The following is a 24,428-nucleotide window of genomic DNA, read 5'->3' on the forward strand; positions in this document are numbered from 1 at the left end:
GGTTTGAGAACTCCTAAGGGGGTACAAATATGGCAGTGTGTTCACTGGAAATCAGCTTTGCTCTGGGACAGTGGTTTCTGCAGACAGCAACATTCTTGTGGACAGACCTACAGCTGCCATAGGGAGCTAATTATTGCTAAGTTAAAGTAGTTGTTCCCAGGTACCCAAAGGTTACGTGCAAGCTATCCTAGGTGCAATAGCTCAGTGGTTCTGCTGGGTGGCTGGAGTCCCGTGTTGGAGGAGCCTGGCCACAAGCAGGGACTGATGACATTCCCAACACACTGGTGCAGACCCATGTAAGGACTGTATTTTCACACAGAACTCTAGGTATCAGGAGAGGGACAATAATAATGATGAAACTCTTCAGACTGTGTGGCAGAAGACTGCTGGCAGTACTGCTGTTATAGCGCTGGTGGCCTAAGGATGTAAGTGAGACAAAGTTTACAGGGACAGGTGGTATTTTTTATGAGCTTGGAATTGAGAGAGTTAGAAAAGGGACAGATGAGCTTTTGGGCATACTCATGAGTTCCTAAGGGACTTGAGGAAGGATTTGGTCTCTGAAAATTGTTCTTTCTTTTTTTTCCTCAGCTATAGATGTAGGTCTCATAAAATAAGTTTCCTCCCCCTATTAATCTTGTTGTGTTTTCTTTGTGTAAACCCTTCAGTGTGTGGCTTTCCTCCCCGAGGTCATACCAATCTAGTTCAGCATCCAGTTAACACTGTCCCCATTTCTCCCTTAAGCTTCTGTCTCTAGCAGCACTTGGAGACCCTCAGGGTAACTTTGGCCTTTTTGATTTGAACTGACTGTAAGTCAGTGCAGAGATGTGTGGATGGGCGATCAATACCTATCTTGATTGTTTTTTACGTCCTTTTTTTTTTTTTTTTTTCCTCTGGGATGGTGCAGACTCTGCTATCCCCACAGAGTGCAGCTGAAGTTGACCTGAAATATAGCTCAGAATGCCAACACTTTCCATGGCAGTGACAAAGCTACTCGGCATGGCAGACTCCTCTGAGATTTAGAAGCTGATATCTGGTTTGAATTTGGGGATGACACCTGTTTTCTCTAGCAGACCAAACAAATGTCTTTGGAGATGACCACTCTCAGATCTGCCTTTGCCTAGTGGTCTCAGCTCATAAGGACAAGGAATGACACCTGCAAGATCTGATTGAAAAGGGCTGGCTGTTTGCTTCAGACCTTGCTCCATTTCCACTTTAAATGGGAAGTTCTTTGCGCCATTAACCAGAGGGGCATGCTGAGAGGCAATACATTATCAGTTTCCAAAGCCTTTAAAGAGTAGGAACATGGGTGCCCCTTCCCTCTTCCACTCCCATGGCATAATTTGTCAAGGTGTTTAACTGCAGGCTGAAATTCATAACAGGGTCTTGTCTCTCACCTGGCCCCTCCTGCCATTTCTCCTCTTGGGAAGATTTCTTGGCAGCTTTCTATGCCATTTCATTTGTGATTCTGTCTCCTGGGAACCCTGGGAACTGCACAGCTCTCTCTTGACTCCAGATTCAGGTCAGGTTGTGCTGGAATACATGATGGTCCCATGTCCAAAAAGCTAAGCTGCTCTGGTGGTTGTGCTTTTTGGTTTTGAGGTTGATGTGATGTAGGAAGGAAGGAGTGTGAGGGGACCTGGGACTAGAGAGAGAGTGAGTCTTGGCTGTAGTTTATAATCCTCCCGAAGGAGACAGAGTCTGTGGCATTGCCATTTAGGAACAGGGGATGGTGATTACTTTATGTAGAAAGTGAAAAGTTCAAGTCAAAATGCTCTTTTTTCATACCGATCATGTGTCTGGCTCTCTTTTGCCCTATAAAGTAATTTTGCAATTAGAAGACTTTTGCTTAATTCAGAGAGTTGCACAGCAGGGTAGCGTCTCAGCCCGCTCGCTAGCATGAGTGAGAACAAACAAACCCAGAATTTATCCAGCTGTTGTGTGGTGCAGCTAAGTGGGACTCTTACAATACACAACTGAATAATTCCTCTGGCTCAGAGGAGCAAACACTTCTGCCAAAAGCTGTTGAACCAATTCAGTCGTCTTTTGCATCAGAAAGTCTCCTTAAAAGGTATGCAGATGTCAGTATTTTCCCACAATCACTGATCACTTCTTATAGAACCTATGGATAATATTGCCTTTTTTGGATGCCTGGAGTCTCATCAGAGTGTGTCCAAAAATTTCAGTTGAAGTCGCTTGATGAAAAATGGCTTTTGTAGAAAAAACTATTTTTTTTTATCTGAATGAAATTCCGTTTTTATCAAAGTGGATATGTTTATGAAAACTTTTTTTCTTTCAGACTCAGTAAAAAGAAAAATATTTATAATTTATACCCTTAGAACTGGGGTGGGGGGACATTTATCTCTGAGGTTTTATAGAGGGGGAAAAAAAAAGTTCCTAATTCTGTAAGATAAATATTCCTAAGCTTAGCTCAGAGAAGTAGTTTATTGCTATTACTGGTTGTAACTGTGGTTGCTTAGGAAAAGTTGGAAGTGCTTATGTTTAGTAGGTCATGAGTGTGTGTTTCAAGTTTATTGGGTATTTGAGGCTAGGCTAAATGAGCATATTTGCTGAATCAAAGTCAGTTACCAGGTGAGTAGACTTCAACCAGCAGCCACACCTGAGATTATGCCAGTTCATACAGATTCCTGACCTCAGTTCTTAAGCTGTCAATTTAATAACTTGAATAAGTAGCAAATTTCCCCAGGAATAAAGAAAGGAAAAAGGTGGTTAGTTTTTTCTTTTTTTTGTGTGAAACTTCTCAGCAGTGAAACAAGATAGGAGGGGAGAAATTAAACTTTGATTTCCTCATCTAGAGCCTTCTCTTTATTTTCACAGAAGCTAACTACCCCATGTTCAAATATAAATTTCTTTCCTCCATTTTTTAACTAGGAGCCAAAGGTCTTAACAGAAATCAATCCATGCAATTTATTTTTAACTTCACCCTGCTTAGCTACGATTGATTTTTATCTTTGCAATCGATGGTAGAAGAAACGGCTTGGCGAGACAATGGAGCACTCTCCAACTTGTAGGGTTTGGTCTTTGAGTCTTTTATTGAAGAAATCATTAAAAGCTTATTATGAAACTAATAGGATGAAGACGTTTAAATGATGAACATGATTACACCTGTTTTACTGGTGAATAATGCCTGCTACAGCTGATCTTTTCTTCCCCTGTTTAAAATGCTGGACAGCACTCCAGTGGGGGAAATTAATCCATACAGATGAAAGGAAGCGCATCCTAGGTGCTAGGTAAAAGCTCTTCTTAAAGCAAGATAGGCAGTAAGTAGTTAGTTACTTTCCTATTCACTGCTGAGTCCTTTTCATCCATTTCTAGCACTGTTTCATCTTTGCTGTGCCAAATACCAGATTTGGAATTTGAACCTAAATATCTGTTGATAAAAAATGATTAACATTTTCCTTTATTTATTTATTTATTTATTTATTTATTTATTTATTGATATTTACTTTGTTTCTAGAGCTTTTTGTGGTGTACTTTATCACTCTCCTTGTGTTGTCTGATTTATCAGCAGTGCCTGCAGCTGAAGATGTAAAGGATTACCTTGGCAGACTCATATGTTTCCTCAGAAATCCTTCAGAAGGAGATTTAATGTGTACAATTATGCTCCTCTCTTAAGTTGGTTTCTGTGTGGGTAATGTGCATTTGCAGCTCTAACGTGGCTCATGTTTTGGTGTAACCACACATATTTTCTGCAGGAGTCGCTTTTAAAACAAATCCAATATTTTCACTCAAGATTACTCTGTCCTATAGCTGTGCCATGATAGCTCTGAGGGGAGAGGGACTTGAACAGGGACTGGGCCAGTATGGTCAATGCTCCTTTGTCTTATGAAATTTTCACTGATGGGTCTGATGCTCTAAAAAGTGGCATGTTTTCAAAGCCTGCTGAATTTACCAGGCAGCTTGAGGGTGCTTTGCACACAGAAACACTAATCTGTATGTCTCTGCAGCATAGAGAGACATATCTCTTCACACTCAGGTAATTGCATATTGCTTTAATGACTGTGCAGAAGGTATGATATTAATGAAAACCACAGAGAGATGATTCAGACTAGATGGTACCTGTCATGATGTGATTTATGCTGGAGCAGTGGAGAACCTTAGTACACAGAACTATCTGGAAGATGGTTTGTCCTGGCCATGGTGGATAATCAAGAAGGAAGAACATTACACTAGGCTCATGCAGATGTGTTCTTCCTCATCTTCTGAATCCCTTCTGACTGGCATTGGGGTTAGGTTTGGGAGAGGAGGCACAACTTTTCAGTCCTCATGCTGGCAAACCTGTGCAAGGCCTAGACAGTAGCTGGCTCTGAAGAACACCAAAATCTCTTGCTAAAGGTGTGAGTGGAGCAGCCTGCCTGCTTGTCATCACTCCTCCATGCTTTAATTGACAATTTCATTTAGGAGATTTTATGCCCACAAGAAGGAGAAAGGGTAATTAAGGGTAAAGCAGAGATGAGGGATGCCAGGGCACCCTCTGGAGGTGGAGAACACAGATTCACGATGCTGTTACAATACTGATACAATGTTTCTCAACTTTTGACTTCTACCAACTCATTTTATGTTACTGGGAAGGAGGGAACTCTACAAGCAAAGGAAGTCACCCCGGGAAGAAAGTAAGGGGTTTATTGGAAATAAAATCAAAAGACTTACTATCAACAAGGAAGTTCAAAATTCCTTTCTGTAATGGACTTAGTCACAATTTACTATGCTTGAAGTGGGAAGTAAATTGTAGGAATCACAAACGTTTAAACATGTGTCATTATTGTGGGTTGATCCGTGTTATTACCAATTCTCTGTTGCTTTGAACATTATTGACAGTGTAAAAAGTAGATGACCTCTTCCAATAACTGTGCAGGACAAGCGATAGTTATTGTTGTAAATGACCCAGGCTGATAAACTATGTAGAAATGAGTCCTCCATTCTTTTTTAGCCATTATCTTAGGAAGTGTCCGCTATCTGCACACTGTCACTGTTTCTCCACCAAAGTGGTGCCTCTAATATATGGTGTTTCATTGTCAGCATCAGTGCGTGTTCCTTTAGGCTTTCTGCGAGTTCTTTGAGCAGCAGGAGGCAGGTGGGGTCTTGCTTAGCCCAAGGTCATTTCAGAGATTTAGTAGTTCCATATTTCTTACAGCAACACCTGCCTTCCATTGGAAATTACAGGTCCCAGTGTCGGCTAGCCAGGAAGATGAGAAGGAAGCCTGGTACACTGTGGTCTGCAGTTCCTGACATCATCTAGGGAGTCTTTATATTCTGGGACTTCATAACTCATTCTGCTTGCTTTCCAAACTCTTTAGTTAAGCAGAACATCTATCTAAATTTAAAAAAAAAAAAAAAAAGGGGGAAAGGAAAAAAGAAAAACAAAAACTGTCCTTAAAGAATCATATTAAATCATTAACATGAGAAATGGCTTTGTGTGTTTCTAGGCATGTCACAGAAATTATTGAGATGAATGGATTCCATGGCAGATTTTCTATAATTCTCTGCATCCTTGTGAAACTTTTGTTGTCTTCTATGTTTGATGTGCTCTGTCCCATTGCAGGTCAGGAGGGGGGATGAGCCAGCATACTGAAACTTTCAGGGCTTTTAAAGAGAAACTTCTCACGTTTCTCTTCTTAAGTGTCAACTGATGTGTGAGACCCGATTTTTGTAACAAAATGTGGAAGTATTAAAGAAAAGTAGTAGATCATGAATGGAGAGAGGAAGAAAGAACATAGGTTAGGAAAGACAGATGTGTTTAATGACAAACACATTTGTCCAAAGGAATCATTTCCACTGGCCAGAAGCCCAATTGAACACATAAAATAGAAATCCAGAAAAATAGATTAACGAGCCAGTCATTAGCAAAGGAGGAGGAAGACGACAAACGCAGCTAATTCTTTACTGAGCATGACAGATGAGCTCACAGCAAATAATCGGGTGACATTCATCAAATGTGAACTAAAAGGAGGCATTAGAGGGCAAAACACTATCATAATCTCTGGGATTTACAGTGTTGGAGAGTTTGTTCATAGGAAAAGTTCATCAAAACAAATTAATTTGGGCCTTCCAAAATTCATTCTCTACCACAGTGCCTGCCAAAACTTTATTGAAGGCTTGATCATTTTTTGGAACAGTTATAACTGTGCATGTAAATCATGCAGAGCTGAGGTCCTGGCTGGGAAAAGCTCCACACAACTCCTGCCAACAGAATTGTGGGTGGCTTCATATTAACTGGCTCAGAAAGACCACAGACCACAAAGCTTTCTATTTCTAAACCTTTGTCAAGGTGACCTAGTCCAGGTAGAGGACTGAAAGGGAGTTTACCTAATGCATAGTGAACTTGAATAGTGTTTGAATCCTACCTTTCTGCCTTAAAAAACAGACAAACAAGCAAACAAACAAAAAATCCAAACCAAAAAACCTCCAGGTACCAGTTTTCAGTGGCATAAAACCAAAAAACTATGTAAAAATCTTTTGAGTGTGGAAGACTTGGAGTAGATCCTGTCTTGGCACAGAGGGGAGAATTTAATCACCCCTTGATATTTCTGCCACTCTATTTTCATGTGATTAACTTAAAGATTGTTGGATGGTTCCCAATGTTAATTAGTCATCGCAGCATTCAGAAAGTATGTAAATAGTCATGTCTGCATCTTAAAGATGAGTTGATGACCATGTCTCAGCCCATCAAAAGAGGTGGATATTGCACCCAAGGTCCTTACCAAGTAGTCGCTGGGCACATTCAGTCCTATCTGGAATCTGCTACAAATACTGATCTGGTGCTGAAATCATGAGTGGTGTAAAACGGGTTCATGTGGCAGAGTTATATCATTTGAGAATTTGGATCTTCCACTGGAGGACAGAAATATTGCCAAGAGGGGATATTTAAATATTCCCTGTGCTGTTTAGGTAATATGACCTAGAAGTGTGGGATCCTTTGGGCAATGCTTGTACAACTCATGGAGAGATAGAATTACCGCAAACATGAATTTTTGCCTTTGAGTTGGACTGACCGTGAATCACCTGCATAGTCTGTTCTCTCCTGTGAAAACTTGATTTTGATATGGTCGTATTAGATGGGAAAGATATCCTTCAGAAATAACACTCACAGCCCTTTCATCATCCTTATAGCTGCAGAGCAGGGCCCTGACATGCTACTGTGTCAGTCCACAATGCACTTTACAGGACGTGAGAGTCAAGTGGCTCCCGTTCTCTCCATTTCTCTGCCACTGGCTTGTTTTGAGACTGTAAGAAAATAGCTTTAGGTTTTCACACCTGTGTTTCCCCTTGACTTTAGCTATGTGTCGTCCGTATAGACTTTGTTTGCTGTGATATGGGTAATTTTTCTGCCTTCTTATGTGGTGTGTGGTATAACGGTAGTTGTTTTTTTTCTTTTGGGAGTGCTAAATGAAGCTGTGATAACATTACAAGTAAAAATGGCAAACATGCAGAAGGGGAAGTCTTAGTGTAGAAGCCTGCCCTATTTCTAAACCTTCCTTTCTTTCCAGTTCTTCAAACTGTCAATAGAAAAGCCTTATCTTGAGTTGATTAGATATCAAATTTCGTGACCAGTAATATTGTGTCCTTCGAATGACAGCTTTGCTAAGGAAGAAAGCCACTATCTAGAGGTGATATCATTACTGAGAATATAATTGATGCTATAGTAATATTCCATGTAAGCTCATTGTGAAATATCACTGTCAGATAAAAGGGAGTATATCTAGGAGAGAATCTAGGACCTTTCTGTTAGCTTTATTGGAAACTTAAGAAGCCAACAAATGACATTCCATATAATAGAAAAGTGCTTTGTGTATTGTTTTGTCTTAAAACCTGCAAGACTGCCAAAACAGCAGAATATAGGAGATTCTCTGATGTAAGCCTTGTTGTAGCCAGGCCTGAAATGGTGCCAGAAAGAACACCCACAGCAAGAGTAAGTGACTAGTGACAGGTTTAAAATCCCATATTTTACCAGTTATCAGGGCTAGATCTTATTGATGTATGGCATTTATGTGTAGCCTTTTCAGCTCATTCAGTCCATAAAACCACAGATTTGGATGTCTATCAGTTCCCCCACATTCTCGTTCAGAGACAGTATGATTTTCAGAGAAACCAGCATCTAAGAGCTTAGCTCCAGCTTTCCAAGAGCGCATTCATTGCATTTACTGTTTGCATTAAACGGTGCTAGTGTGGATCTCTCCTGTTAGTCACTGTAAAAGGTTTTTGGAAGACAACCCTGGCCCCAAGGGACTTATAGTGCAAACAGACAAAGCTGAGAAACAGCAGAGAAAAGAGGTATTATCTCCTTCTTACAGGAGAGGAACAGAAGCACAGAGACTTTAAATGACTTGCCTAAGGTAGTTGTGCTGGAACCATGTGATGAAGCCAGACATCTTCTTTCCTTCACTCAAGACCTTAAACTTTATGCCCACTTTTCCCTTTTTCCTGAGATGTTAACATCATGCTGGATTTGAAGCATGAGAGACAAAACGGAAAGTTCAATAGCACAGCTTAAATAAATAATGCTCCAGCCCTCTCAATTCTGGGATTTTGAGTAATACAGATGCTTTTAGGGACAGCTGTGCAGGTCATAGAAAAGATATCTGAAATAAAGGTTGTCAAACCCTCTTAGAGGTGTCAGCATAGCATGTCTTGGAAGCATCATGACTCACTTTCTTTGGTGTTTCCACAGGTGACAGCTGGTGGAAGAGCAAATTACTATGTGTCATACAGACGGGAGCCTTTTGCACAGATTAAATTGCCCAAATACTCTCTTCCTAAGGTGAGTGCACCATTTATGAACACAGACATGTAATACCTTGAATAGCGCAGCGTACCCAGTGGTGAAGCACCTTGGTGGGGTTCCTCTCTGGGAAGCTCCATTTGTTGTGCTACTTGAATGATCTTTCTTAAATACAGATTTGGGATCTTTACCTCTCCCTGCCTTTGATTAGTGGGTGTTTCAGGAAGAAGAGTTTCTGTTTTCCTCTGTGAAAAGCAAATGGGAATGAACAGGTACCTTGGAAAACAGAGCTCAAACCAACTTCTCCTTGACCAATTTTCTTTGAACACCTTTCCCCAGTCGTGCTCTGTTCTCTATTAATGATTTTTCTGTAAGCCTGGCCATGACACTGAGGGTCCTGGGGAATGGTTAGGATGCTGAGCACTACTGCAGTCTCCACACAATGAGAGATGCACAGGGTATAGCAGCTCCACTGTCCCTATGCTATGGCTGGGCGTTACCAAGAAGTCACGGAGGTAGAGTTGGCTCCATAAAAGTTGTGCCTTATCGATGCTTCGGACACACAGAACCACTGTGTGATGCTGTTTAGGAGATGACTGAGATGGCTTAAGATTAACACTGACTGGCAAAGCTGGGAGGGAGGGCAGTTAGTACTTCTCATACAACTGTGCCTGGATTTACCTTCTTAGGACTTAGCTTTCTACCAGATCAAATGGTGCAAGCCTCAGCAAGGAGAATATGTCCCTGGAATTATACTCAAATTCCATAGTGCAGTCATTGGTTAGGATTGTGTAGAACAGACGGGACCAAACTTTCCAATGTCTTGGTTGGATGCAAGTTTCTGGGTAGCCTAATGGGCAGCTGGGACCACTGCTGCTCTTTGGGGCCTCAGAATGGCTGTTGAGGCTGCTGTCATAGAGGTCTGATAATAACAGTAATAACCTTCCCCTTCCTTCCACAAGTGAAAATTTTGGTGGTATAATTGTAAGATAGTTTGCTAGATTTGCCTTGTGGGCTGGATCTACCCTTCTGATTGGCTATGGGATATCTGCAGTCTAGCAGATACGGCATATTTGCTTTAACTTGTACCTGAAAACTTAATAGTTGTGAGAAACTTGCGTCTCAAACTCCCGATGTTGCACCTGAACTTCTTCCCATTTGGGTTGATCACAGTCCACAGTGTATTGATACCTGCCTAGCACAGATATAGTTTCTTTTGTTTGTCATTCCATGGTGGTGGTATGGGAATCAGAATGTCTGACGACACACCAACTTTTGGAAACCCTGCTGCCATTTTTCAGGAGAAAAACATTATTTATACTTCCACCTCATCGATTGGCCTTGAAAGCTGCCCCTCATTAAAAAGACAAGTGGGTAGAGAGAATGACTGCCCTATGATTGTCCTGCTTTATTGATTGATGCTGTCACAAGTTGCTGGCCCGTTATAAGACAGATTTGTTGTTGGCCCTGGTTTGGAATTGGTGCACAGTATAAAATCAGGGATACTTTTTTCATTTAAAAATTGAAAGTACTTTTAAGCTAGGTGTCATGGCAAAGTCTTCTAGCCATGTAAAGGAGGCTTGTTTATGCTGCCCTTAGTCACCAGAACATTTTTGCTGTACAGTAATAACTATTCTGTCAGCTGTAGATTAACGGACTCTGCTGGAGTTGTACATATGTGTGGCTGGCAATAGGGTAATGCAATATTTCCACTGCAACTGGTCAAAACAGATTGAAGTCATTGCATGTTTTGCTTTATTTTCACACTGCTGGAATAGGCTGGGTACGTACTTAATCTTTAAGGAATTAGTACTGTTGGGGAAGAACAAACTTCCTGATTTAGTCTTCTTTCATGGAGGGAAATGGCAAATCTCCCGCTGATTGCACTCACTGGGACAGAATTGGTCCCTCAAATGTTTTTTCTCCCCATCCCATGCTGATAGGCTATGTTAGGTCTATTAGAAATAGCCACATCTAATCAACCCCAACTTTTCATCTAGATACCTCACACAGAAGATTAAGTTGCCTCCTAGGCAGGATGGGAATATTGAGCTGATCTTCCCCCAGATATTCTTCCCAAAAATCAGGTCGCTCTGTCCTTTGGGAGACTTCCAGAATTATGGTTTCTTGATGCAGAAACAGTGCAAGAAATTAACCAAGGCTCCTTGGCACCCTGGGGAAATTTTAAACAGATACAAATAGATAAATGAAGTTCCACATAACCACAGTGATTTTGCTTCTAGCTGAACCAGTGTTAGTTTGTTCAACAACGGTGGCAAGGATGAAGTGCTTCAATACTCATAACCACCATGGAAATAATTTCCATGAACCTGCTTTAAAAGAATACTGAGAAAATGCACTGTCAAATCTCTTGATATTAAAACTAAATGGGGAAACCCTTGCTGGACCTTCATATCTTGGTCAGCAGCAGGAATCCAAAGGTTACAAGGTTAGTGGGTTAGTGGGTGGATTATATGATAGCCTGTATATAGTGGAATAATAGATCTCATACAAACTCTCAATAGAAAAGTATGTTATTAAAAATCACTACCAGCATTAGCTCAAACTGATCTCTATGCCTCAGCTTCCAATAAGTGTAAACTCCCAGGTTTTTTGAAACTGGGTCTTTACCAGTCAGAAGCACAAGCCCATTAGTTCAGCATGTGGATGGAAATTGTCACTGCTTTTAGCTTGGTGCTACACCACACTTAGTGACTATGAGGACTCCAGGCTCCAAGGTTGTGAATCTTCCATGAGTGATAAAACTGACTTTCAAATTTATAAATAAAAAATGAAACTGGATGAAATTCCTTGAAGCTACCAAAAATGAAGAAAGCAAAAACCCTTCGCCCAGCTGGTGATCATTAAAAAAAATGAAATGCAGAAAAGTCACAATGCCGGGAATTTATTGGCTTGCTCTAACAGAAAATTGTTTAACATACCTATAATTCATGCTCCATCTCCATTCTTTCATAAGTCATGGTAATTACTACATGTCCCAAAGGGCAAAGAAATACAGAGATCCTCAGTAACAGGCCTTTTGTCTTCTTTTAACAGGACATGCATATTATCAGCACAGATGAGAATCAGGTGTTTGCAGCTGTTCAAGAGTGGAACCAGAATGATACGTACAACCTGTATATCTCGGACACCCGAGGGGTGTACTTCACCCTGGCCTTGGAAAACGTGAAAAGCAGTCGAGGACTGGAGGGGAATATCATCATTGACCTTTATGAGGTATGTAGTAAAGGTCACCCTACAAAGAACAGCAACTGCTTGCTAGTTCAAGAGAGTGTAAATCTCTTACCAGCCTTCCAGGGTCTTCATTTGTTTTGGGATCAGCCCAGAGGCATTTACTGGAACTGGTGCTGAGCCGACTCATGTGGAAATAGATGCAGCGCATTCTGCTATAGGTGTGATAACTGGTTGCTTTCAAGTCAATGACTGGTTAGCTATGTGGCATTTCCAAAAAGGAAAACCATTATCCCTCTCATCCTAATGTGGACGTCTGGAGAAGGACTCAAAATACTGTTTTTCCCCTTGAACACTGAGAGACACCTGCTTGCAGGTAGGGAGTGGGGATTCCACCTTTGCGAGCTCTGAGCAGTTTATGAGTTATAAGCAGAAGTTTATAGGTGCCATTTGCCCAGAGATAACAGATGGATAACTTCTACCTTAAATCGTCTTGTATTCTCATTCTTCTGCCAGGCCTTTCAGCCTTGGCCAACAGCAGTCCATTCAGAGCAGTTGTGCCAGTTTCTGGTTTCTTCGGAGCATTCTGGTTTTGGTGTTTCATAACTCGTTGGATGGAAGATCTGCTGAGGTTCAGGGCTCACTGCTTTGCCAGCATCAAACAACTAATCAATAATACTAATAGTAATGGTTGCAGGCTGACTTGAGAAAGTTTTACTGTTACATAGAGAAATGTGTTTGCAGTTACATATAGTTAGGAGTATACATTTATTTATTTAAGCCAGAATAATGCCCATTTAACAACAAAATTTGTTTGTAAAAATCCAGGTAGTTTAAGGCAATGAGAGAAAACTCAAAAATAATGCATGGATCAGTATAAAGGTCAGGCTTTACATTTTATTTTCACCTAGTTAAATACATTTTCTTGCCTCCTGAAAAAAGATGTTTCTTTACTCTGATGAACCAGCTAATATAAACATGCATCATCTCCCATTCCTTTCCAAACTCTGTATTCCCCAGCTGTGCATCATAGACTGTTTACTGTTAAATGCTGACAGAGATTTTCACAGAGTCATTCAAAGGGCAGTGTCACTCAGGGGGCTTTAGACTAGAAGGATTTGCATCCTGGCTGTTGCCACGAAATTGCAGATTTGCGGCAAGTTCCTTCTTCCTGTCTTGCTTTCACAGCTGTGCAACAGAGACCAGACTCAACACAAAATCTTCTTGGGGACATTTTGACAGGAGCATATTCTGCTGGAATGGGTTCTGCTGACAAAAATCAAAACATTTGGAACAACTGGGTTGATTTTGACAGAATTTGGGAGTAGAAGGAAAGTGAAGAAATCAAGTTTGCAAAACATCAGTGTTTCAGCATATTCAAGATTTCGATCTTTTTTGTAAAAGGAAAAAAAAGACCAACATAAAAAGATCCCACAGTGGTTCTGATGTGACCTGCTGTCTCCCATGTTACCACAATCTGGGGAGGGAGTGGGACAGACCACATCCCCAGGCTCACAGAGCTCATGTGTGACACAGTGCAAGCTGTACCTTCAAGCCCATCATCGGCCTGTCTGCAAGCACTCAAGGAAGTCCAGAAGTGGGTTGTTTCCTAGGGATTTGCTCTGTGAACATCCTTGTCTTTTTCTACCAGAGAGAGAGAAACTGCACCAGTCATTTCAGCTGGGCAGGCATCATTAAGATGCACTTATAATGCCATTCACAGTCTTCTAAGGCTGGATTGAGGTGACTTTATTGCTTTTTCAGAGACCTTCCACTCCTGAGAGTGTTCAGATAGGCCTTACTTCTGGCCTGTTCTTCCGATGTATTTTTTCATCTCTCTCCATTTTTCCTAGGTAGCAGGGATCAAAGGCATATTCCTGGCTAACAGGAAGATAGATGACCAAATCAAGACTTTCATTACCTACAACAAGGGCAGAGACTGGCGTTTGCTGCAGGCACCGGACACGGATCTAAGAGGGGATCCTGTAGTTTGCCAGCTGGTGAGTGGCAGACATTTTCCAAAGCACAACTGACTCCTTCAGAGCTGCTTATTGTAGTCACTGGGTTAACAAAACATCCACTGAAACTGGGTAGGAGGGATTCTTGCCAGTCAGAGCACTGCAGAGTCCAGGTGCTCCAAAATGGGGCACAGTTTATAGACGAGAACTTCGGGTTGGGTTTACTGCCATAATTCAAGAACATTCAGTGAACAGTCATTTTACAGTAGGCTGTAGCCCCTGTGTTTCGAAGGAGTGGTATTTCTCTGAAGTTTCACTGGTTAATCTCTCTCCCTGTGTTTTTTCTCTTGACCTGCTGAGTGTTAATTGAATTAAGTAGATTTCTTTTTTTATAGCTTCATAGATTTTAAGGGAAAAATTTGACCACCTTTCTTCACCTTTTTTATGGCACTTAAATCAGAATAAAAAATTTTTTGGGAAAAAGTGCTCTAGATCAGATTGTAGGTAAAAACAAATACAGACATGCTTGCTTGTAACGCAGCATTACTGCTTCTCTTGCTCTCAGCTACTTTCATGGTGCTTATTCAGAAAATGAACATATGCTGCTATTTGTAACAGTGCTAAGAGCAGAGGGGTCATTTTCTGAAGGATCAGAACATTTGCGTGCAGTCGCCAAGGGTTCCTCTGATATTTAACTTGTTGCATGTTAAAGCTTCTGCCTTTTGTTTGTTTCCTGTCAACAGCCCTTTTGCTCATTGCACTTACATCTGCAACTCTCAGAGAATCCGTATACTTCAGGAAGCATTTCCAGCAAAGCGACAGCTCCTGGGCTGCTGGTGGCAACAGGTAAGAACATAAGTGCTTCTTACTACTCGCCCGTTCCTCACTGGGAGCCTGAGAGTATACAAGGTGTTTCTTGTTGGTGTAAAAGCTTTCAGCTCTGTTTCAGCAAGTGCTAAGCTAATTCACATTAACTCCTATTTGCTGTGGGCTAGGAGGAGGAATGTGGCCCCTGACTTCAAAAGATAATGCCTGTCAGGTATTTGTTGCTCTGCAATAACCCATATATAGGTCTAAGTTCACATCTGCAAGGCATCATTACCAACTGGCATTACTAATTCCTCTTACTTGACATCATTACAACCACTGATGTAGGTGTCTACCCATTTGCTGGAGTTACCATGAACAAGAATAGGGACTATAATCATGGCTACACTCCTGGGAGGTGTCAATACATTCCACCTTTTGAATAACAAGCACAGAGTTGTCACAAAGCCTGTCGGGTGAAGCCTGGACTTCATGAGTGCCTGTCTTGTGTGTGGTACCTATTTTCAACGCTGTATTGCTCCAAGACTAGCAGCACTTCATCAACACTGCATGGGTCATTGTTATTGTGGATTGTTCTGCAAATTAGTGCTTTGGCAGGTCACAATATTTTAATGGTGACCTGCTACAATGCTTCATGATGGCAATGGCTGACCTACTGTAATTAATCTGACAACCGTTACAGGCCCTGTGTGCACACAGCATGCAATCTTATCAGGATGGATGGGGCTCCCAGCTCTGTGGGAGCTGCTGGGCTAACAAAATGCTTTCTGAATGGCTGGTGCTATGGAAAGCTGGCCTCTGAAGAATGTAAGCTGTCCTGCCTTTCCACAGGGAGGCTCCTGCATATGCTCAAATACATCCAAATAGCCTAACCGTTCTTTCTTAGGCTCATTTTATCTCCTTTGTCTTGTTCAGCCTAGCAGTGGCTTGCAAGTGTGTCATGTTAGCATATTGCCTGTATGAATTTTCACTGTTTCTTCCAGCCATTTTCATTCTCATGTCCTTCTGTGCTTCCATGTGTCTGCCAGACTAAGCCAGAACCTGAGAGACAAGTTCCCTTCATGACATTTATATCTCAACAAGGGAAACACCATGTGATTTCCAGTTCACTGATCCAGGCCAAACAGGGTGAGATAATTTAGTTTAAACCTCCAGATCTTCCTATGTATAGCCAAGTGAAGTCATCACTCCTGTCAGCTCACACTTGCTGGATGGATGCTTAGGAGCAAGCCCTACTCATGATGCTGTGATTGCAAAGCCTTTTTTCTTTAACCTTTTAAGACGCAAATAGAGGCAGCAGGACAGTGAGATTCTAGGCATTGATCTAAATTGTTAGTAAACGAGGTTCTTTTCAAGCTGCCAGTGCATGGAATGAATGCTTTCCCAGTCTAACAATTAACCTTTAAAAGGCAGAATATAGTTTCTGCCTTACTGCTTTGTACAATAAAAAGCTTAACCTGTTGGGAATATACACATCTGTTTCCACTAACCAGTTTCACAACAACAGGAATGTCTCACCATGTTGGTGAATGTCTTCCAGGATAAGCATTGCAACTCACAGGCATTGGCTGCTCAAACTCCCTGTGTCTTACTCTTTGATTTACATTTCCATCAATGATAGGAAACTCAGACTCTTGATGTGAGGGCAGAGGTGAGATTCTTGCAAAGTGAAGAACTATGTTTTAGTATCTAATTGTACAGCTGCCAAATACTCTTGACTTGTTTGGGAGTTAGTTACATTTGGTGGGGTTTGAAACCATGTACCTGAAAGAAACCAGATGGAGAGAATGAAGAAAATAATGGAACAGGTTTGCACAGAAAAACAAACAGATAGAAGCGATAGCAACAGAATCTCACCTTTTTACACTCTTTCCTTGCCACAACCTGGAAATCCCTGTTTGGAAAGTTGGTTTTCCAGTTTTGATATTTAAAATATGATGACATAAAACTTACACTTCTGCCTTTCAGTCAGTTTCTAAATCTTGAGGACTTCTACTCATGATAAGACACTGGGCTAAACAAACCTTTGGACTGACACAGTATATTTATCCTTGTGAACCTGGATGTCCCTATAGACTGTCCTTCTATATGGTTGCCCACAGCAGGTTTTTCTTGTACCTTCATCTAAAACAGTTGATCATTCTTGCTGGTGTCAGGGAAGAAGATTAGGTAGATGGACAGTGTGACATTTTATACATCCTGAGCATTGGTGGAAAAGCCTTTCTTGAATTGTTCTGCCTCCCTGAGCCAGAAATTTTATTTTTTGAAATAGCATTGTCATAACAATGTGGCCAGTTGGATTCCATGATGGTGACAGGAGTGTGTCAACCCGCATCTGGGTTTTAATTTCTCATTTTCCAACATTGAATGTCAGGAATTCAATTAACATTTTCATTAGTGTGTTTTTATTATGCTCTTGTTGATGCTACAGATGTGTAACAGTGCCACCTCTCCCTTGGCTATTTTTGAAGAAAAAATATTAGTTCTCCCTTCCTTTCATGGAAATTACACCTGCTTTAAAAACATTCTCATTTGGAAGGTATAAGAGTGGCTCACTGGGTAAAGAATTCATGGACTTTGAATAAAGAGGTCATGGATTTGACCACAATATGGTGGCTGCAGGCCATTATCACTGGGAGGCCTTCCAGTGGAGTATCTGTCAGTGTTACATCTGCCTGCTTCCCATGGGACAGGCATTCATACCACCAGAATCCCACCTAGCACTGATTGAAGGTACTGCTGACAGACGAGCAGAAAAACAGCTCCTGGGTGACTGTGGTAGCTTTTCCCTGAGCCACTGGGTGCTTTGGGAAGTGGGGAGGTGAGAATAAATTAATTTAGAACAGACCTGCATTGTTCAGTGAGCCTGGTGCTTGTGGAAATTTTAACTCTGGAAGCAGAAGCAAGATACTGACCTCAGGGCAGTGTGAGGAATAAGCTAATAAGGTCTCTTCAGAGCATGTGCGAGTTTTTCAGATATTGGGCATCTCTTTCTTGCATCTGGTGGATGCTCAGAGGTTCCAGAGGGCTGGGGATTTAGTCTGAGTTCATTATTTACTCTGTATTAAGATATATCACTGTAAGATTTGATCTGCCATCTCAGATGAGAGACCTTGGAAAAAACACTATTTCAAGCTCTGAGGCAGTGTCTTCAAAATATGTTCTGCTGTGCTTTCTCTCTATATGGTTGTGGTCAATGTTTGAGTTATTCTTTACGTTGCTTTCATGTGTGGCATATCCATTCCCTAATGCATTGTGAAGGCAAAGTAGTTCACTCTATAAGGCTGTCCGCAGAACAGTTTCCATCATAACGGAAATTACAAGATTAAAATTAAGAACCATACCAAGTAACCAGTAAGTCTAAATTCACAATTTGGGACAGGTAGGTCAATGAGAACAATCAACATTGTCTAGAATGCTGCTCAGTCTGGTCTCCACCTCTCTGCTGCAAAGTCATTTGACCCACTTTAATTCTCTGAACCGTTTCTCGCCCCAGGTGAGGTTCATACCTAAACAAACAAGATTTCCTTCAAGTGGAACTTATATTTCATTACATCACAGTCCTCATTAATTGCAGAAGGTTAGGAAACCTAGGAAGAAGCTTTGTTTATTTGACTGCAGGTTCTGAGATAATTTATGTGTTTGAGCATTTTGACAGAACCTTGAGTAGACTTTCTAGGCCCATAATCATGGGCTTCAGTGAAGCCTGGGTTTCACCTCTAAACTCAACCATCCCTTTGGATGCTTTCCTTGACACAAGAAGTAGAGAGAGAAGTAATTGCCTTACCCTTGCAAAGACTGGCAGATCACAGAGATGCAGCTCACCAGCCAGAGCACAAAGACTACAAGTCCAGAGAAAAATGTGTATGGAATGAAATATCTGGTAGACAGGGACAGTGGCCACTATTCTGCCACCATTCTGATGATTTGTGTGCACCAAATGGGCGTGTGGTTTCATATGCAGTTTTTCAAGTATGTGAAAGTATGTGAGTAGGCTAGAATAAGCCTACCTTTAGTGGTTTGCAGTTATGGACAATGCTATCTGTTGGGAAAATAAGCTGATAATACTATTTCTCCCCAGTGTCAATTTTCAAATGGCACAGCTCTTGTAAATGAATCTTGCCACCTGACCATGGTGGTGTTTTCAGATGAGAATAGAATCATGAACAGCAAAGAAGCACTGGTCAGGCCACGTACTTTTGGTTTCCTGGAAAAATGCAGTTGTGTGTTCATCCATACAAGAATGTCTGACACTTGCTTGTGTTGCAGGCAATATTGGCTCTGAGCTTTCCTACACTGATGTTGGTGTGTTCATCTCTTCCGATGGTGGAAATTCCTGGAGACAGGTATGTTTTGCAGAGCAAAGGAAAGCATGGAGCCTTTTGCTATTGTTCTCCTCAGTCTTCCCTTCCCAGCGGAGTGGAGCACTCATGCAGTACCTGATTTGTTTGCAGATCTTCGAGGAGGAATACAATGTGTGGTTTCTGGACTGGGGAGGGGCACTAGTGGCCATGAAACGCACATCAGTGCCCATCCGGCACATGTGGTAAGGAAACTTGTTACTTTGAGAAGGTTTTCTGGTGGATGTAAGCTGACAGTGGTGCTAATATCTCTTGCATCACCTGGTCAACATCTGCTAGTGTCTACAAAATGAACAAATGAGATCATTGTTATCTGCATTTTACGATCACTTTGGTTTTGTTGTTTAATATAATCATTATTGTACCGTTTTATAACTATAACGGCTATATACATCATCTCACACATATATGAATTACTCTTTGCACTAGTCATGTACTATGAGACTTCAGGTGGGGTTTCTTTCCCACTGACACATATATACTGAGTAAGAAGTCATCCTTTGTGCTCCAGGTTATTTCTGAGAGTATGTGTCCCTCGCTTCTGCTTTTTGTTTACAGAATATGGTATTAAACTGGTGAGACAGATAAAGGGAGGGAAAGGAGAAGGCAGCAGGTGTTGATAAGAACAATAGAGATATGTTGCTGTCTCCTGTAGGATTCCACTGCCAATTTCTAGAGGTACAGTGGTGGCAACTGACTAGAGTTGGGGGTGGAATAGGGTAAAATGATTTCTCAGTTGAAGATACCGTTTTGCTATAAATGGGTTATAATAGTCTAAGCACTAAAGACACTGCTTAAAATTATTCTCTCCTTAGCCTTTGCCCCTCTCATTCCTGCACCAGCTAAGCATTGGAGAGAGGTATTCTGAAATTCAGAACTAAACTTGTTTACAGAAAATGTGTGTATTAGCATCACCTTCAGTCTCTGGTCCTGAGTGAAAGAAGGGCATGGCTAATGGACTGACCTACCCAGCTCTTAATGTTGTTTAGAAGTGAATTAGTTAGAAATAGCCTTCAGAGACAAGTTTTGTGTTCCTGTCTGCAAGATTGAGTCATCTCTCAGCTTGATGGGGCTAAGCACATGTCTATCTCATGCTTTTCATGCAGAACAGGAAATGTGGCCTTCAGTCAAATAGAAAAAGAAAGCAATGGTGTCTGGCAGCAGTGATGAGGTATTAAGGTCTCCTCTACCTGAGTCATTATTGTACAAAATCCTTCAGTTAAATTACAGTCATACAGTCATTCTGAAGCTGGACACCTCAAGACAGGCTATCTTTACCCATCACAAGATAATGTTCCAGAGATGTACCTTAAGAACAGTAATGACTACTTTTTCGATATGAAAAGCTTCTGGACTTCATATTCCTGACCTGACAGATAACTCTGGGATGGCTGCAACACAGATTTCTATTAAAGTTCGAATATGTTGCATTTGAGCACATTTCTTTACCACCTGAGCTAAAGAAATGACTGCTTTAATTTTGGTGTGATAGTGGATGGTTAACCACAGGATGTAGTGGCTCATATTCCTAAGGCTTTGTAATTTTTCTAGGATCTTCTTGAGAAAGGGGGACCAGGTGTTCTCTAAGAGGTCTGTGCCTCCATGTGGGATTACAAGCAAGTCATTATATGCAAAATGAGGTTTGCTATCTTTGTTTTGCTTTCTAGTGTTCAGGAAACAGTTGTTTTTCTTTTTATCATAAGAAAACTTATTGCAGTCATAACATAATATATATAGCTGTACTGAATCAGGGACAGGGCTTAGTCTAGGCCAGTATTGTCTTGCCAACAGCCTCCATAACTGGACATACAGAGGAGCATAGTAACAGTGCCAACCCATAATGATGCTTCCAGCAGACTCCAGCTTTCTGTCTGTGGTTAGAATGTGTTGTTTTGTAACTAGAAACATTTGCCTCTGATAGGTAACTCAGTAGTCATGACTATACCTGAAGTGCCCTCAGGAAAGAGGACATCAAGACCATGTCCGGGTCTTTAGACCAAACCAAGTATGAGCCAAGGCAGGAGAAGTGTGTCTTAGCCAAACGTAGATGTCACCAGCAGTAGGTACATCAGGCTGTGGCAAGTTGAGCTCTGGAAGAGTAAAAGGTGAGCCACTTACTGAAAGAGCTGTAAGTCATGTATTAACCATTTATGACTATATTCTTCAACACAGGTGCAACTCTTTTAATTGTGTCTTACCTTGTGAAGGCTCTTTGGACATAAAAAGTACATTATGTACAAGTGCCTGTACTTAGACGTCTGGAAAGTTTTGGTTCCAGGTTGACTTTCCATGGGAGCTGAGAGCCCAGTTCGCCTTTGTCTGCTTTGCAGAGGTTCCTTTCAGATGTTCTTCCTTTCCACTAAGTCTCATGAAATGGCACGTGCAGTACTATAAGTGCCCCACCCACTCTATTAAATGAGTAGTGATTTAGAGCTGTTATCAATAAGCTCCAACATGTTTCCTCCAAAATTGTACCCTTAGGGACTTTGGAATTTGCTTCATATTGCTTCAGTAGGCACCTGTTTTATGGGCAGGAGTGGAATAGATTAAACGGTACATGTATATCTATTAATTTTCAGGCTGAGACATTGTACAATAAGTTTCATCCTGCAGAAAAGAGGGGTGGATAGTTGAAAAGCCAAGGGAACTTTAGCTAAGCTAATGAAGCATGCTGTTCCTCAGAAATTGAAATGCTATTTAGATAGATAAGCATGCAAGCAGAACAGCATACAAATGCACAGGTGTATGGGAAGATACATACATTTAAATAAATAGATTTGGGGCAGATAAGCTTTTTGTATGCTGCTGTTACTCCCAGCTTTCTGTCTTTGGTCTGCAGTCAGCTTCCTATTCTGGCAGATGTGCATTGTGAGTCAGGTGAAAGTGTTTTTCTAGGTGCTGTGAGAGGCAGATACTTAGGGAATAGTGACTGCGAGCCTTGGCTTTCCACACTAGAGATCTGAGGTTGGTGTAACCCATTGTTTGTAATATATGTTACACTGGCCTCTTGGTCCTTTGGTCTCAGATAGCGTCCCTGGTGCTACCTACTTGGAGTGGGGAGGATTCAATTTCCAGCAAGACCCTCTCAGACAAATCCAGGTGCTCAGATGCATGTGCACACACACACACACATCCCCCAAACTTTCCTTGCCTGGAAAATAAGGCAAACTTCTTTTTTAGGCTCACTTTAAAATGAGAAGCATTTCCTGCTATTCAAAGAAGTTGTTTGTGCCGTTATTGTCTCTTTGGTAACGTCCATTGAGAGTAATCTGTCAGCTTTCACAGCCCAGGTACCTTGCAGAATTACAGAGAACTCTGTAATGACCCTACTGGGAGAGGATCAAATAATTTTACAGCCAATAAACCTTTGTGCTTCTCTGTTTGTTCTTCCTTTGCTGGTATAATTTGGAGCTCAAATTCTGGGCAGAAATTGTGCAGGAGCAGTTGTGTGGAGAGTCTGGGGGCAGAAACTTGGCTGCTTTCGGAACTGTTCATGAGCAGCAGCTCTGGGAGCTGGATGCTGACAGTCTGCAGGTTGCCTGTCTTTCCTGCTGCAGTAGCAGATGGGTGTGCACACCCTCCTCCGGCTGTTTTCTGCACTATTGTGGGCACAGATTATTGGGGTGATGTCAGGGCTGGTAGCTCCCTGAGGGCTGGGAAGCCAGGAGCTGACCAAGGTCCTTGGGACAGCAGGGCAGGATCTCTCAGCCAGGGCCCATCCCACCACCCCAGCCAGGAGCAGGGCAGCCCCAGCCCTGGGCATCAGGCACCTCACTGGTGACAGGGACGCGCTGAGGCCAGGCTGGGACATCAGCCTGCATGTCAGGCCCATGGCCAGGCAGGGCTTTGGCAGAGCTGGAGCCTCAAACTCCTATGGTGTCAGTGGGGCTCCTGGGCCATGGATGGGGTAAGGGGAGGCCATGAGGGAGGCTGAGAAGGGACATTAAGGATAGGCCACCAGAGTCCTGACCTAGTCTGTCTGCTGGTGTGGTCAGTTAGACTGTTTGTTCACCTACCTCTTTGTAGTTATCAGAAATAGGGAGGTTGCTGGGGTGTAGCTGAAAGCAGGGTTTGCTAACCCTCCTCTGCTAATTTGAAAGCCTCTTGTACTAACTAATTCAATCAAGACCCTGTCAGCTGGGTTAGGATACACATGCTCTTTGATAAAAACAGAAAGTAAGGTGCACGGTGGTTGTGGGTAGGGACAGATGATCAAAAGCTACTGAATTACCCTGGGCGTCACTGACAATGTGAACACTCTCAGCCTCTAAGAAAGGAAATGCTTTAATTTTAACCAGGATACAACTTTGTTTTACAAATGTAAGAGGTAAAGAGCACACAGACTAACCACTGACTATGGCTCAGTTTGGCCTCCACCTCTCTGTAATATGGAGACCACCTCTGAGATGGCATGCAAAGAAGTATTAACAGGGCTAGAGAGATTGTAGCTAATGCCATATGGCATTGATACCTGGATGGGTCTAAATGTCCCATGGTGTTGACAGCAATTTTTATGCATTCAGGCTAGGGCTGCTTATGCTCTGAGTGCTGCCTCATGCCAGGTGCTATTGTAGATCCAGAAACAGGACTTGGCAATGCCCCTTGATCCCTTGAAGTCTGATGTACAGCTGGATCAAGCCTATCCATGTTCTTATTGCTGGTGTTTATACTCTCTAAGGCTTTGATCTTTCAAAGTACACCAAGAGCATGAATTAGTGAGCTGGGAAATGGCAAAGATTGGTGCTTGTCTATAAATCTAGCTGCTGGAGCTTGCAGACCTTAGCCAACACTTAATTGCTGCAGTTGCTCTAGACTAAGTCTTTTTATGTGTATAAATCTTGTCTGCTTCTATCCCAGGGTGAGTTTTGATGAGGGAAGATCGTGGAGTAAATACAGTTTCACAGCAACACCACTTTTTGTGGATGGATCCCTTGTAGACCCTGGCATAGAGACCCAGATAATGACGTAAGTATAGCAGCTCTTAACTTTTTCTAAAGTGTGATGGCAGAAGGGGTGCATGAAGATCCCCAAGTGCATGATGAGCCTCATGGTGTGCAGTGCAGCATTGTGTAGCTACACATGTAGTGTTGCATGAAGGCATGGTGCTGTTTTGTGGGTTTTGCTGATGGTCACAGACCCAGGTGGAATGTCCATGCATCATGTGGCAAACAGATGATGGGGCCAAACTCTTCCCAGTAGTGGCAGGGTGTATAACAAGGAGAGATGGTCCCAAGCTGTAGCCTGGGAGTTCAGATAGGACAGCAGGAAAATCTGCTTCTCTGGGGGCTGGTGTAGCCCTGTTCAGGTTACAGAGAAGTTATGGTATCTCCATCCCTGGAAATGTTCATGCCT

The 24,428-nt window shown here is 42.0% G+C and overlaps 1 protein-coding gene across 1 annotated transcript in view; it reads left to right on the forward strand.

Moving 5' to 3' along the window:
- SORCS3 (sortilin related VPS10 domain containing receptor 3) overlaps nucleotides 1-24,428 on the forward strand; it is a 321,133-nt gene that overhangs the window by 241,218 nt on the left and 55,487 nt on the right. The window contains exons 8-14 of the mRNA XM_087766350.1: nucleotides 8,687-8,776; nucleotides 11,795-11,974; nucleotides 13,783-13,929; nucleotides 14,631-14,733; nucleotides 18,985-19,061; nucleotides 19,170-19,261; nucleotides 23,934-24,041. Of these exons, the coding sequence (XP_087622476.1) occupies nucleotides 8,687-8,776; nucleotides 11,795-11,974; nucleotides 13,783-13,929; nucleotides 14,631-14,733; nucleotides 18,985-19,061; nucleotides 19,170-19,261; nucleotides 23,934-24,041 (797 nt within the window). The remainder of the gene's footprint in view (nucleotides 1-8,686; nucleotides 8,777-11,794; nucleotides 11,975-13,782; nucleotides 13,930-14,630; nucleotides 14,734-18,984; nucleotides 19,062-19,169; nucleotides 19,262-23,933; nucleotides 24,042-24,428) is intronic.

The sequence above is a fragment of the Nipponia nippon genome, unplaced genomic scaffold (assembly GCF_047370975.1).
Source record: "Nipponia nippon isolate SJK-2023a ecotype South Korea unplaced genomic scaffold, ASM4737097v1 scaffold_3, whole genome shotgun sequence".
Lineage (NCBI taxonomy): Eukaryota > Metazoa > Chordata > Aves > Pelecaniformes > Threskiornithidae > Nipponia > Nipponia nippon.